At 42.8% G+C, this 11824-nt stretch overlaps 1 protein-coding gene across 1 annotated transcript in view; it reads left to right on the plus strand.

Moving 5' to 3' along the window:
- espn (espin) overlaps positions 1 to 10713 on the plus strand; it is a 251281-nt gene extending 240568 nt beyond the window's left edge. Inside the window, exons 12-14 of the mRNA XM_033047985.1 lie at positions 6934 to 7013; positions 7119 to 7130; positions 9090 to 10713. Coding sequence (XP_032903876.1) covers positions 6934 to 7013; positions 7119 to 7130; positions 9090 to 9240 — 243 coding nt within the window. The 3' untranslated portion in view covers positions 9241 to 10713. The remainder of the gene's footprint in view (positions 1 to 6933; positions 7014 to 7118; positions 7131 to 9089) is intronic.
- The last annotated feature ends 1111 nt before the right edge of the window (positions 10714 to 11824 follow it).

The following is an 11824-nucleotide window of genomic DNA, read 5'->3' on the forward strand; positions in this document are numbered from 1 at the left end:
GAGTAAGATAGTTTTGGGTCACTGATCTTTCATCAAAATGCTATTGTCTGTTGGTTTACCCTGTCTGTCAGCGAGGTTATCTGAAGTCAGCACCACAGGGACTAATCAGTAATTCAACAACTGCAGCATCTGACCTGGAACTAAAGGACATCTTATACTGTGCAGTTTTGCAGTGACTTGCAAAATCATGTTCAACCTGTTTAACTATCAGTGGATTAGTGGACATTAGACCTCACTTAAGAACCAGGTCAGTTCCTTTCTAGAGGCCTCATTGTCGTTTCACATTTTGCATTGAAGGTTTTGTTCCAGGTATGTACTGTTCTTGCAGTTAAAATGTGCACTTCCCATGTGGTTTAGTTATTCATGTCGTTATGACCTCTCGATCTTCAACCATACGCTGGGCTGGACAGCTCGATCAAATCCAGTTTGTCCATTTCAGGAGCTTCTATTTCATTCCATCGCTGCCTTTACTTTTCAAGAGGGGAAAGGCAGAAGACAGAAGATTTTTTTTCTTTTGCTTCATTTTGTCAAGTTCCTAGATATAAAAGAAGGGCCAACTCCATCAAAAGGCCGTGGCAGGAGCAGAGAAAGGAAAGGGCCTCATCATCAGGCCATTCCATGAAGAGGTTGCTGAAAAGATGGAACGTCCTGGACCATAGAAGGGAAGAGGATCTCAAGGATTTCTGTCTTTCCAGAAGAACTGTGGTGAAATAGTAGAGAACGAGAAGCAGAACAACCAACCTAAAAGAATATGGAAGGGAGTGGATATCTTTTATAGAGAACCTTCTCAGCTAAGTAAATACTTCAGCGACGGATAATCTGCTCTGATTTCGACCAATTCCTACCAATTATTTCCATTTAATTGGATCTGCTGGAGATGTTAATCATATAGAGAATCGGTACCACACTTCAATCTATTTGGAGAAACAATTTGGTTTTCCTTAGTAATCCCCAACAATTTATTTTTCTCAATAGGTCAGCCGGCAGATATCTACAAGGACCAATCGTATCGTCTTTAAAACGTGAGCTGGTGCACACCATTGGCTTGACAGGAACTCTTGATGCTGTTCTCTGGAGCTTCTTGTAGGAATCTCTGGGACATCCGTGAATGATTACATTTCTCTAAGAATTATGCATGGACTTCTCTTTCCTTGCCAAGGTTTAACTGCCAGGACCTAGAATCATAACCTCATTCTTCTCATTATCAGAACAAAGATACAGATAGGATAACAGATTAATCTTTTTAATGTGACTTTTCCTTCTCATTATGAGATTCTTAATACCTGTACTAGCATATATTATATAATAAGACAAAAATATGCATCACCTTAGCTAAATGTGATTTTTAAACTGGTTTATAAATATTTTCAAAGTTGCGACTGCATTCTTCAAAATGTTCAAACTCCGTCGACTAAAAGATGAGGAGGTACTGCAGCAGCAAGTTTTCTGTTTGGCTTTTATGGAGAATAAGCTATAAGCATTTGGTTGAGATCAGACACTGGACAATGCACTTAATAGGCATAACAGCTTTAGTGTCGACATGAGAGGCCAGGCAGGACCTTGTTAAGGATCACATCTGAACAAGGTCAGATGCTCCCTCAGCACGGCAGTGGAGTTCTAAATGTTATCCTCCAGCCTCTGGAGTAGGGGGTGAAAGACAAGAGCAAAAGTCAGCATCTGAGTAACATCTGATGCAGCATTGTTACTCAAAGCAGCCTTCTGCAGAGTATCAATTTTCTGCAGGAGAACATGAGGTTTGGGATGTCCATGAGCAACTTTTTAGAAGCTTGCAAATATCTTTTTTATTTAGATTCACTGTAAATGAGAGAAATGTAATGTGGGCTCAATCTCTCTTGGTCTAGGGTTTGTGTAAGCCTCTGAGATATGCTTTCTTTCAGTTTAGAATCCTTGAAAAATCAGTATACACTGTTCCTTGTATCTCCAAATATATTTGCTGCATCAATGGTGGCCATGCCTTAAAGTTAAACTCTTCCCTTCTAATACCTCTCCATCCTTCCTTCCTCCCTTAAGACACTTGTTAAGACCTATCACCAAACTGTAATGTCCCTTTGAAACTCCGTTATTTGTTGTGTTTGACAACTGTCTTGTGAGGAACCTAGGATGTTCTTACTATATATATGTGTGATTTTATGCAGTTTAACAAAAATATATATTTCCAGAAAGCAGAGAGCCTCCGGCTAATTGATAATTATGATCCTATGAAGTAGATGTCTTGCTGAAGTTGTAGAAAGGAGGTATTGTTTTCATGATAACTTGTAGCACACTGACTGTCACTTCACTTGACGTAAACGTGGTCTGTAACTTTCATTTCGAAATAAAGCTAGCCTATCTGGTGGCCTTCACCCAGCCACTCATGGCAGTCACTTGAGTCTTTTTTTTACATTACTGTAATTCCCAGGGGAATAATCAATTATTGAAAGCCCAGTTTATTTTACTGTCAATTAATCTATCAAAATGCGTTGAGGGCTGTCCAAGGCTGGCTACTGTAGTGTGGGGTTGAGACAGGCAGTCATCACACGTTAATGACTTATCAACCAGGTCTCATCTTTCACAATAATCTCATTAGTTAAAGTGCTCCTATTAATTAGGTAATTGAAAACATGAGTTTAACCTTCGTATAAACATGAATTTGGTTCAATTGTATTAGGCATTTTTCATCTAGTTACTGATTACAGTAAATTAAGTTTCGAAACATTCCTTTATGTACAAGCCTTTACACGGTCTCCAGGGGCCACCACACTGTTTATTAAATCATTGAAAGAACAAAACTTCTACCAGGGCAGCACAGTGGCAGAGCTGCTACCTCAGAGACCCAGGTTCGATCCTGACCTCGGACGCTGTCTGTGTGGAGTTTACATGCTCTTCCTGTGAGCATTTGGGTTTTCTCCGGGTGCTCTTTTCCTCCCATATCTCAACAATGACCTGCAGGTTTGTAGATTAATTGGCCCTCTGTAAATTGCCCTTAATGTGTAAGGAGTGGATGTAAAAGTGGGATAACGAGGAACCAGTGTGAACGGGTGATTCGATAGTTGGCATAGACTCAGTGAAACATGGGCCTGATTCCATGCTGTACCCTTCAATTCATCAATGCGTTCAGGACAGAGAGACTGGATGGGCGGTGGAGTAGGAAAAACAGTGGAAGAAGTTGTTTTTGAGAACTACTGGAATTTTGCTGTGGGAAACGGGTCTGTAATTTCATGTTAATATTAATTTTAAGAGTTGTTGATATTTTTGATATGCAGGTGTGTTCTACTTTAGTTATATTTGTAACCCCATGTTACCGATAAATCAAAATAATTACTTGTGTGCAGTTCCACCAACCAACTTTCAAAGGTAGTTCTAACGTTGGAGAGTTTTGACTGTGGTTCTGAGAGTGTTTTAGAGTAACACCCTTATTCCTGACAATCGAACCCCAAATTAGCCCCATTGAGGAATATCAAAGTGCCAAGAATAACCAAGAGTTATTCCCACTTATTTAAAAGGGCTTTGAAAATTCACTTGAATATTTTCCTTCGTCCATCTGGAAATTTCTGCCCATGAAAGAGCTTTGAATATGTGTCTGTTTTGTAGATTTGCCCAGTGAATCCTATTGAATACAATTAGGGCTCCTTGTCCTAGGAAAGGATGCTGACACAGGATCCCTCATTCTTCCAGTGACTGTGGAGGAATTTTACCAAAGGTGTTCATCCATTTCCTTGAGGTGCCTGCTGTGGGTAGTCCAGATCTCAGAAGCATGGCAGAGAGCAGGCATTATTTGCTGCACATTAGACATGAGTTTTGCACCAGGAACAAAACTCAAAAACAAACAGCATTGCATCATTGAAATGAAAACTGCAGAACAGATAACAGAAGTGCTCTGTTAAATATAAGAGATTTCAATGTAAATAGAAGACCTTCACATTCCCTACATCATGGCAGTGATGGCACCTCAGGAGCCATCCAAAGAGTTTTGGGAGCACTCTCCTGTCATTAAAGAAGCTAAGCAAATGCAACTTTCTCACAATCATCTCACAGCTACTAAAGTTTATTTACAATCTGGAAGTTGGTTGGTTGGGGTGCTGCGAGTCGGCTGCCCTGCCAGCAGCGTGTTCGTTATTTTGACTTTTTTTGTTTTTTTGGTGTGTCTAAATGTTAGTTTAGGTGTCTCTTGGTGTGTCTTGTGTGGGCGGTGGTGGCGAGGGAAAAGGTGCTTTTAGTCGCCTCCTCGATGGAGAGGCGACTTTTTCATGTCGCCTCCCTCGCGGTCTAACAGCATGGATTGGAGCGGCCTTTCCCAGAAGCTTCAGCTGCGGGCGCAGCGTGGACTTTTCCATCGCGGAGCAGGCAAACCCTTGCTGGGGGTCGCCTGATGACTTTGGCATCATGGGGCTGTGGTTTGTGGAGCTTCTAGCCGTGGGATCCCTTGCCAGGATCGCCAGAGAAGAGCTCCGACCACCGGCCCGCGGCCTATAACATCCTGAAGCCGCGGTCTCCGGTAGTAAAGTGCCGACTCGGGCACTCCAAGTTATTGTGTGTTAGACTGTGTGTTAGACTGGCCCGAGGTCAGAGGTTTGATCATCCCGACGAGAGGGCCTGCACATCGGGCCATCCATAGCGGCGACTAAGGAGAGTTCATGGCCCCGACCACAGATTAACAAAGGAGGAGGACTGACTGAACTTTGTTGCCTTCCACCACAGTGAAGAATGCTGTGGTGAATGTTTGCGTTAAATTCTATTGTGTATTGTGTGTCCTTTTTAAGTGTATCGCTGCTGGCAAATTCATTTCACTGCACCTTCGGGTGCATGTATCGAATAAACTTGACTTTGACTTTGACTTTGTAGCAAGAGGCACAGAAGGTAAACAGAGCAAAGCAGACAGCAATGAAATCAATGTAAAATATAAAGATGACTACCAAGAATATAAGGTCGACAGTTGATCAGGAGGGTGGGGGGTGGTAGCTATTGCAGATGCTGGATTACAAAGACACAAAGTGCTGGAGTAACTCAGTGGGACAGGAAACATTTTGTGGCTAGGCGATGCTTCAGGTAGGGACCCTTCTTCAGACAGACTTTAGGTCGGGGGAGAAAGCTGGAAGAGAGGTGGGGGTGGGACAAAGCATGGCAAGTGATAGTTGGATTCAGGTGAGGTGGTTTTGATTGGCAGATAACTGGACAAAGGCCAAAAAGATAAAGACAAAGGAAAGGATAAAATGTGGGAGATAAGGATAGAAGATGTATAAAATAAGAAGCCAGAGGAAGTAATATAGGTGGAAAAGGAAGCAGGAACAGTGTTGGGCAAGAAGCATTGATCCAGACTTAAGATGCGTTGGGAAGAGCTGGGATTGGAACAGGAAGCTTGGAGATGGAGCTGGGAATGTCTGAGAGTCTGGGAATCTGGGGTTGGAAGGAACTCCATCTGATTTTCCAAGAGCAGCACTTACTTCAGGCAGATGGCGACTTGCAGCCGTAGTTTTACTACCGATCTCTGAAATCTCTTGTTGAATAATTTGATTCCAGGTTGACTTTCTAAGTGCAACATAGAGTGAAATGTAATACACACTAAGAACCAACCCCTTTGCCACAATGAGACACTGGAGTGACCAAATATCTGTCAAAGCTTGCTGATGATTTGGGATTCTCAAATGTTGCACCCATGCTTAGAGTGCAAGTGGCGACGATTTAAAATGGGGACCTTCTTTCAAATTTCAAAAATAAATATTATTCACAAATTCATAAGTCATAGGAGTAGAATTATGCTGTTTGGATGACAGAAAGATGCAAAAGCAGCAGGGCTGTTATGGTGGGCGACTTTACCTTCCTCAATATTGACCGAGACTTAGTCCAAATGTTCATACCACATAGGAGCAGAATTAGGCCAGTCAGCCCATCTGGTCTACAACACCATTCAATCTTGTCTGATCTATCTTTCCCTCCCACCCTTACTAATGCCCCTGTCCCACTTAGGAAACCTGAACGGAAAACTCTGGAGACTTTGCGCCCCACCCAAGGTTTCCGTGTGGTTCCCGGAGGTTTTTGTCAGTCTCCCTAATGTTCGAAAGTGGTTTCCGCTTCTTCTATGTTCCGGCAATTATTTCAAAAAATTCAAAACCGGCCGCGACTAAAAAAAGGTTGCCGTTTTTAAAATCGGCACTTTTTTAGTCGAAGCCGGTTGCGATGCTAGTTGGTGGTTGCTGGAGGTTGCAGGTGGTTGCCGGAGGTTACAGGAAGTGGAAGATAAGGTCAATACAATATAAAATATTTACAAAACACGAAATGTGCAAAATTCTTGATACATTCTTAGTGTTTCTATATTCAATATGATTGGTGTTATACTCATTAATGTTAGAACTTCACTTTTGTTTTACACATGGCACCGTTGTCACTCAGTGTGGACTATGTTATACGTACCGGCTGGCCCAATTATCACCTGCTCCCCCCTAGCCCTCCGTGTGGTCGTCTAGTTATTTCCAAATTATTATCACTGTCAGATGTGGAAAACTGTTGCTGAAATATTAATGGATTGATGGGGGATCAAAGGGCAACTGTTGCAAACTGTGGGAGGTTTCCTTCTGAACGGGAGCCAGTAAACATATTAAAATATTTGTTTTGTGAATTATCTGCAAAGAGAGAGGGAACTGGGTATTCTGGTTGTCAGGAAAGTGACTGGGATTGGGGGGAGAATTTTTCTGATGATGCAGTGAATGGCAAGATCTGGAATGTGCTGCCTGAAAGGTTCATGGAAGTTGACCTTGCATCACTTTTGACAGATACTTGGGAAAAATACTTGCAAAGGAAACAATAAATGCAAGCAGGGAAAGAACGGGAAGCATCCTTTCAACGAAATGGCACAGAAACTGTGGGGCAAATGATCCTGGGAGAATCCTTGATTTAATCAGAAAGAGGAATGTTAATCCATCCAATTTTTCTGTGCAGGAAAATCAGGAAGCAGCTCGTTTAGCTAACATGCCTGCCTGGAGGAGGGATATGGTGAAAAAGAAACTGGACATAGAAAGGTAACGCTGACACATTTTGCACGCATTTATCCAACATTTTAATCATATTTTAAAATATTTTGCAATAGCTAATCTTCTGATTTATTTTCTTCCCGTTCCTTCCAGGGAGCAAAAAAGGTTAGTGTTGTTTTACTCATTTTCTGTAAAACATTTCTGTAAAACTAAGTGTAAAACTTAGAACAGAAACTTTATTTATAATAAGGGTCAAATCTCCCTTTCCGATTCACATGTGCGAATTTCATTGCCTCCCCCGCTAACCCACAATCCGCTAACAGGCTAGATAACCAACAGAGTCACGGGAGGATGAGGAGCTAAATTTATTTGATTAGATCATAGGGAGATGGCACAATAATTTATTTTCATGTAGCTTACCTGATGAACTGTGAATTTATAAACGCAAAAATATAATGTTTGCGGTTTTGCTAATGGAACACTTTAAGTCATTCTTTTGTGATTTCATTATGAATGATTCCATATTTGCAATTAGAGTTGGAGGGGGAGCAAAGCCAGCCTGGGTCCCTGTTGCCAAGAGTTAGTTCTCGGTGAATACATGGCCAGAAACATTGAGTGATGAAGAATGGGCTGGGTTGAAGGTCGGCCAGCATCATCTAGTTCACATTGCACCAGAATAACTGTCCCGCGATACAACAAACATGATACAATGATTGGTTACTAACTAATCTCAGCAGTCAGTGGTCAGTAATACATCCAACTATGATGTTGGGAAACTGTGACACTGTGATGACCATCATTGTTGCCTCACAGCTGCTGGACCAGAGTTGATCCTGATCTCCACACTCTGTGTGGGGTTCGCATGTTTTCCCTGTGATTTCATTGTTTTCTTCTTGGTTCTCAAACCACTTCAAATACATGCTGGTTGATGGGTTAAATGGCTATTGCAAACTGTCCCTAATGTAGGTGGGTGGCATGAGAATGGATGGAAGTTGATGGGCAGAGAGTGAACAGGCTAGAGGGGAACAATTAGGAAAATGGGACCTATGGGATAACCCTGAGAACCAGCATCCTGATGTGTAATAAATATATATTATGTGATTATACATGAATTCCAAGTGAGGGAGAGTTTTGGGAAGTAGAGATCCAAAGTTACTTGCTTTTTTCAACCCAAAGCCAAGCAGCCATTTTGTTATTGGTTAAACCTTTACATGAAATATGGTGACTTGATTGGGGAACCAGAAAGCTTTCATCGGAAGTGAAGTTTTGGGAGAGGAGGTGACAAACTTGGTAGGATTTATTGAGAGGAGAGAATATTACTTCAGAATAAGTTTGGTCAAAAGAAATTCTCGAAAGGAACCCAAACTCATTTTAGGGAATCATAGAGTAGAAGGTTTTTGGGGTGGAGAGGGGTGATAGCGGTATAAAGGGGAGGGTAGTGTCTTGTGTTCTGTGTCTTGTGTCTACTGTTTGTGGGTAAGTGTGTCTGTTTAGTGTTCAGCCATGAGCGAATGGCGGTGCGGGCTCGACGGACCTGGTGGTCTACTCTCGCACCTACTTTCTATGTTTCTATGTTTCTATGTTTCTAACAGGGCCTTTTGGCCCATCACGCTCATGCTGACCCTGATGCCTAACTACGCCAATCCAATTTGCCTGCTTTCAGCCCGTATGTCTCAATGCCTTTTCTATCTACAAAGGGTGGCATGATAGCACAGTGGTAGAGTTGCTGCCTTACAACGCCAGAGAACCAGGTTTAATCCTGACTACAGGAGGTGGCTGTACAGAGTTTGTATGTTCTCCACATGACTGCGTGGGTTTTCCCCAGTTCTCTGGTTTCCTCCCACATTCCAAAGACATACAGGTTTGTAGGTTTAAAGGGTTCGGTAAAAGATTGTAAAATTATCATAGTGTGTAAGATAGTGCTAGTGTATGGGGATCGCAGGTCGGCATGGACTTGGTGGACCAAAGGGCCTGTTTCCGCGCTGTATCTCTAAACTAAACTAAACTAAACTAAAGGCATTTAAATACCTGGGTGATTGTAATTGTGTGTGCATCTTTCATACATCTTTCTTGGAGGTGGTTGTTCAGATCATTGCTAGTAACGCAGATTAATCTGTGATTTAGGAAAGAGGAGGAGCAACTGAAGAAGGATGAGGAGGACATGCTTAAGGAGCAGTCTGAGAAGCTACGCACTCTCGGTTACGACGAGGCAAAGCTGGCGCCATGGCAGCGGCAACTCTTCCTCAAGAAAGGGGATTTGGCAAATCAAGAATGAGACTCTCCCGTCGAACCTCCTTTTATTTCTGCTGTAGTTTAGAACACGCTGTTCAGCAGGAGATGGGTTCCAAGGGTCAGTTCACTGCTAAACATGCTGGGCCTCCACCGCACAGCCCACTAGTAGTCAATAGCTCTTTCTATTTGTGGTATCTCCTGTGTAATTCACAAGCCAACGTTGAGGAAGATCTTTTATGCTTCCGTCTGCACTTGCACTTCCCTCACTCTTATCCTCCATCCCCAACTTGCTCCAAAGTATTCACTAGGCAATTGCTTGATTTCTCTGGGGAAAAAAAAATTCTGCATTCTCATGGTACTTGTGGTCTGTAGGTTTGCTACCCAAAGTAAAACCCAGTTACAATGTCATGTGGTCCAGGCAGAACACAGATCCATCTTCCATTTGCTAAATTACAATGCAGTTTTAATGTTATCTAGAGTGAACCCCACAATGGGCAGTTTTGGGCACTGGCACATGTTAGATGACTGATTTTGGATTAATTGAAGAGCAGAAGTATGAAGATAGGCATGAGCTGATTCACGGGCATGGACTGATTCACTGTATGTGCATTGCCCAGGGCAGAACGGAGCAGAGAGATCAGGAAGGTCCATGTCCCCTTATCCCCAAATCCAACAGCGTCTCCCCAATTTATTGTCAGGTCGGCTGATCTTAGCTTGATGTGTACTGGATCACCTAACAGTGAAGGCAAAATCAACTGGCATGTGGGAGGGCTGGTTGTGACGCCTTCCACAGTCCTTACTTGTGACGCCTTACCCATCCAGCTGAACCTCACAACCTTGGGGCCAACTCGAAAGCTTGGCAGCGGGTGCATGTGTAAACCTAGATACCAAATAACCGCAGGCGATCCAGATATCAGCCAACCTGCAAATCCATGTCTAGAAATTGGTGATGCCAAGAAATGAGAAGGAGATACCAGTAATCTCCTGGAGGAATGTGTGAGCCTCCCCTTCCCATCCACCCCCCACCCACACCCACCCATCACTGCCCAATTACAGCAGTCACACTGCCTGAACCAAGTTATTTAAGATGAGAGCAGGGAAAAAAAACCCTTACTGAACAGTACTACTCACTCTGAAAGACACCGGAGGGATTGTTACACAAACCTGATTGTACGAATTCCTGTCCCGACACTGGCAGATTTTGTCTCCATCAATTTTGTACATAACCAAGTAGAGGCCACCTTATTTCCAATGTTAGTGTGTGCACAGAGGGGCTGTCTCTACAATTCCTGTGTAAAGAAATGCACGCAATGTTACATACCGCATTGTTCATGGAATGTTATAAACTTTCTTGGATGCCATATGACTTAAGGGAGAGAATTGTTGCAGATATCACTGCCGTTAGCCTGTTTTCACAGATTTAACATCTTGTTTACAATCCTGTGCAATTAGTTTTCCAGCGGCTATATCTCTACTTCCTGGAACATCCTGACCAATAAAACATAAACCACTGAAATGATTTTCTGGTTGTCATTATTCTGCATCATTTTCATTGGGGATCGGGAGAGAGAGGAGGCAGATAATGTGAATTGTTTAATATAATATAGTCATCACCAAGAGACAAGGGGAGAAGCAGCTCTTGGTTATTGGGCTCGGGAATAAACCTAGACCCCTGAATCCTGGAAGCAGCGGGAATAAAGAAAAACTGCTGGAGATTTTTAATCTATTCTGCACCTTTTATCTCCTTTTTACCGCTAGCTTTTGTCACTAACTCCACTCATCTGCCAAACCCCCCACCTCACCTGTATCCAACTATCACTTCCCAGGCTTTTCCCTACCACCTCTATTTTCCAGATTTCTCCCACTACTCCAATGTTTGAAGGTCCTTTCCCAAAACATCATCCCTCCATTTCCACCACAGATGTTGCCTGAACCACTGAGTTCTTCCAGCACCAATGCTGCATCATTAAAGAGGTACAGTATGTTCATCTCTTCCATTCTACAGGTCCTGGGAAGAGTATTTCTCCTTTACTCATCTGGAACCTGCACAATGACGTTCAATTGGGGTTCACCTTGGGCCAGTCACTGCGCTACTTAGTATTACTTACTCTTCTGTGACCTGCTCCCTGATACTGGTTCACGTGGGACTAGTCACCACTAAACATGGGCAAAGAGTGGAACTGCAGAGGTGAGGTGAGAATGACCACCGTTTTGATCAAGGTAGTATATGTCTTGCTGTGGCATCAAGAGCCCGGCTAAATACTATGGAATGGAATCAGGAAAATGTTCCACAATTTGGAGTCCGACATTGTTATGGGTGTTGAGGTCAACAAAACCTAACCCAGGTCAGCGGTGCGTGACTATTTCAGCACAGTGCCCTGGGCTGAACCATTTACAACTGGCTCATCAGTCATATTTCCTCCATCATAAAGGCAAAGTTATGTTAAATTTGAACACCTCAAGTAAGGAAGGATTTATACATGTGCAACAAGACTTGGAAGACTTAGAGGTTCAGTTTGATTAAAACACAAGGAACATTCAAGGCAAGTGCTGCCCAGAATCATCTGCAATGAGTGAAACGGACCGTTCTGTATAACATTCACACCACCACCATCGCCCACTTGCGT

This window comes from Amblyraja radiata, chromosome 31, assembly GCF_010909765.2.
Source record: "Amblyraja radiata isolate CabotCenter1 chromosome 31, sAmbRad1.1.pri, whole genome shotgun sequence".
Taxonomy (NCBI): domain Eukaryota; kingdom Metazoa; phylum Chordata; class Chondrichthyes; order Rajiformes; family Rajidae; genus Amblyraja; species Amblyraja radiata.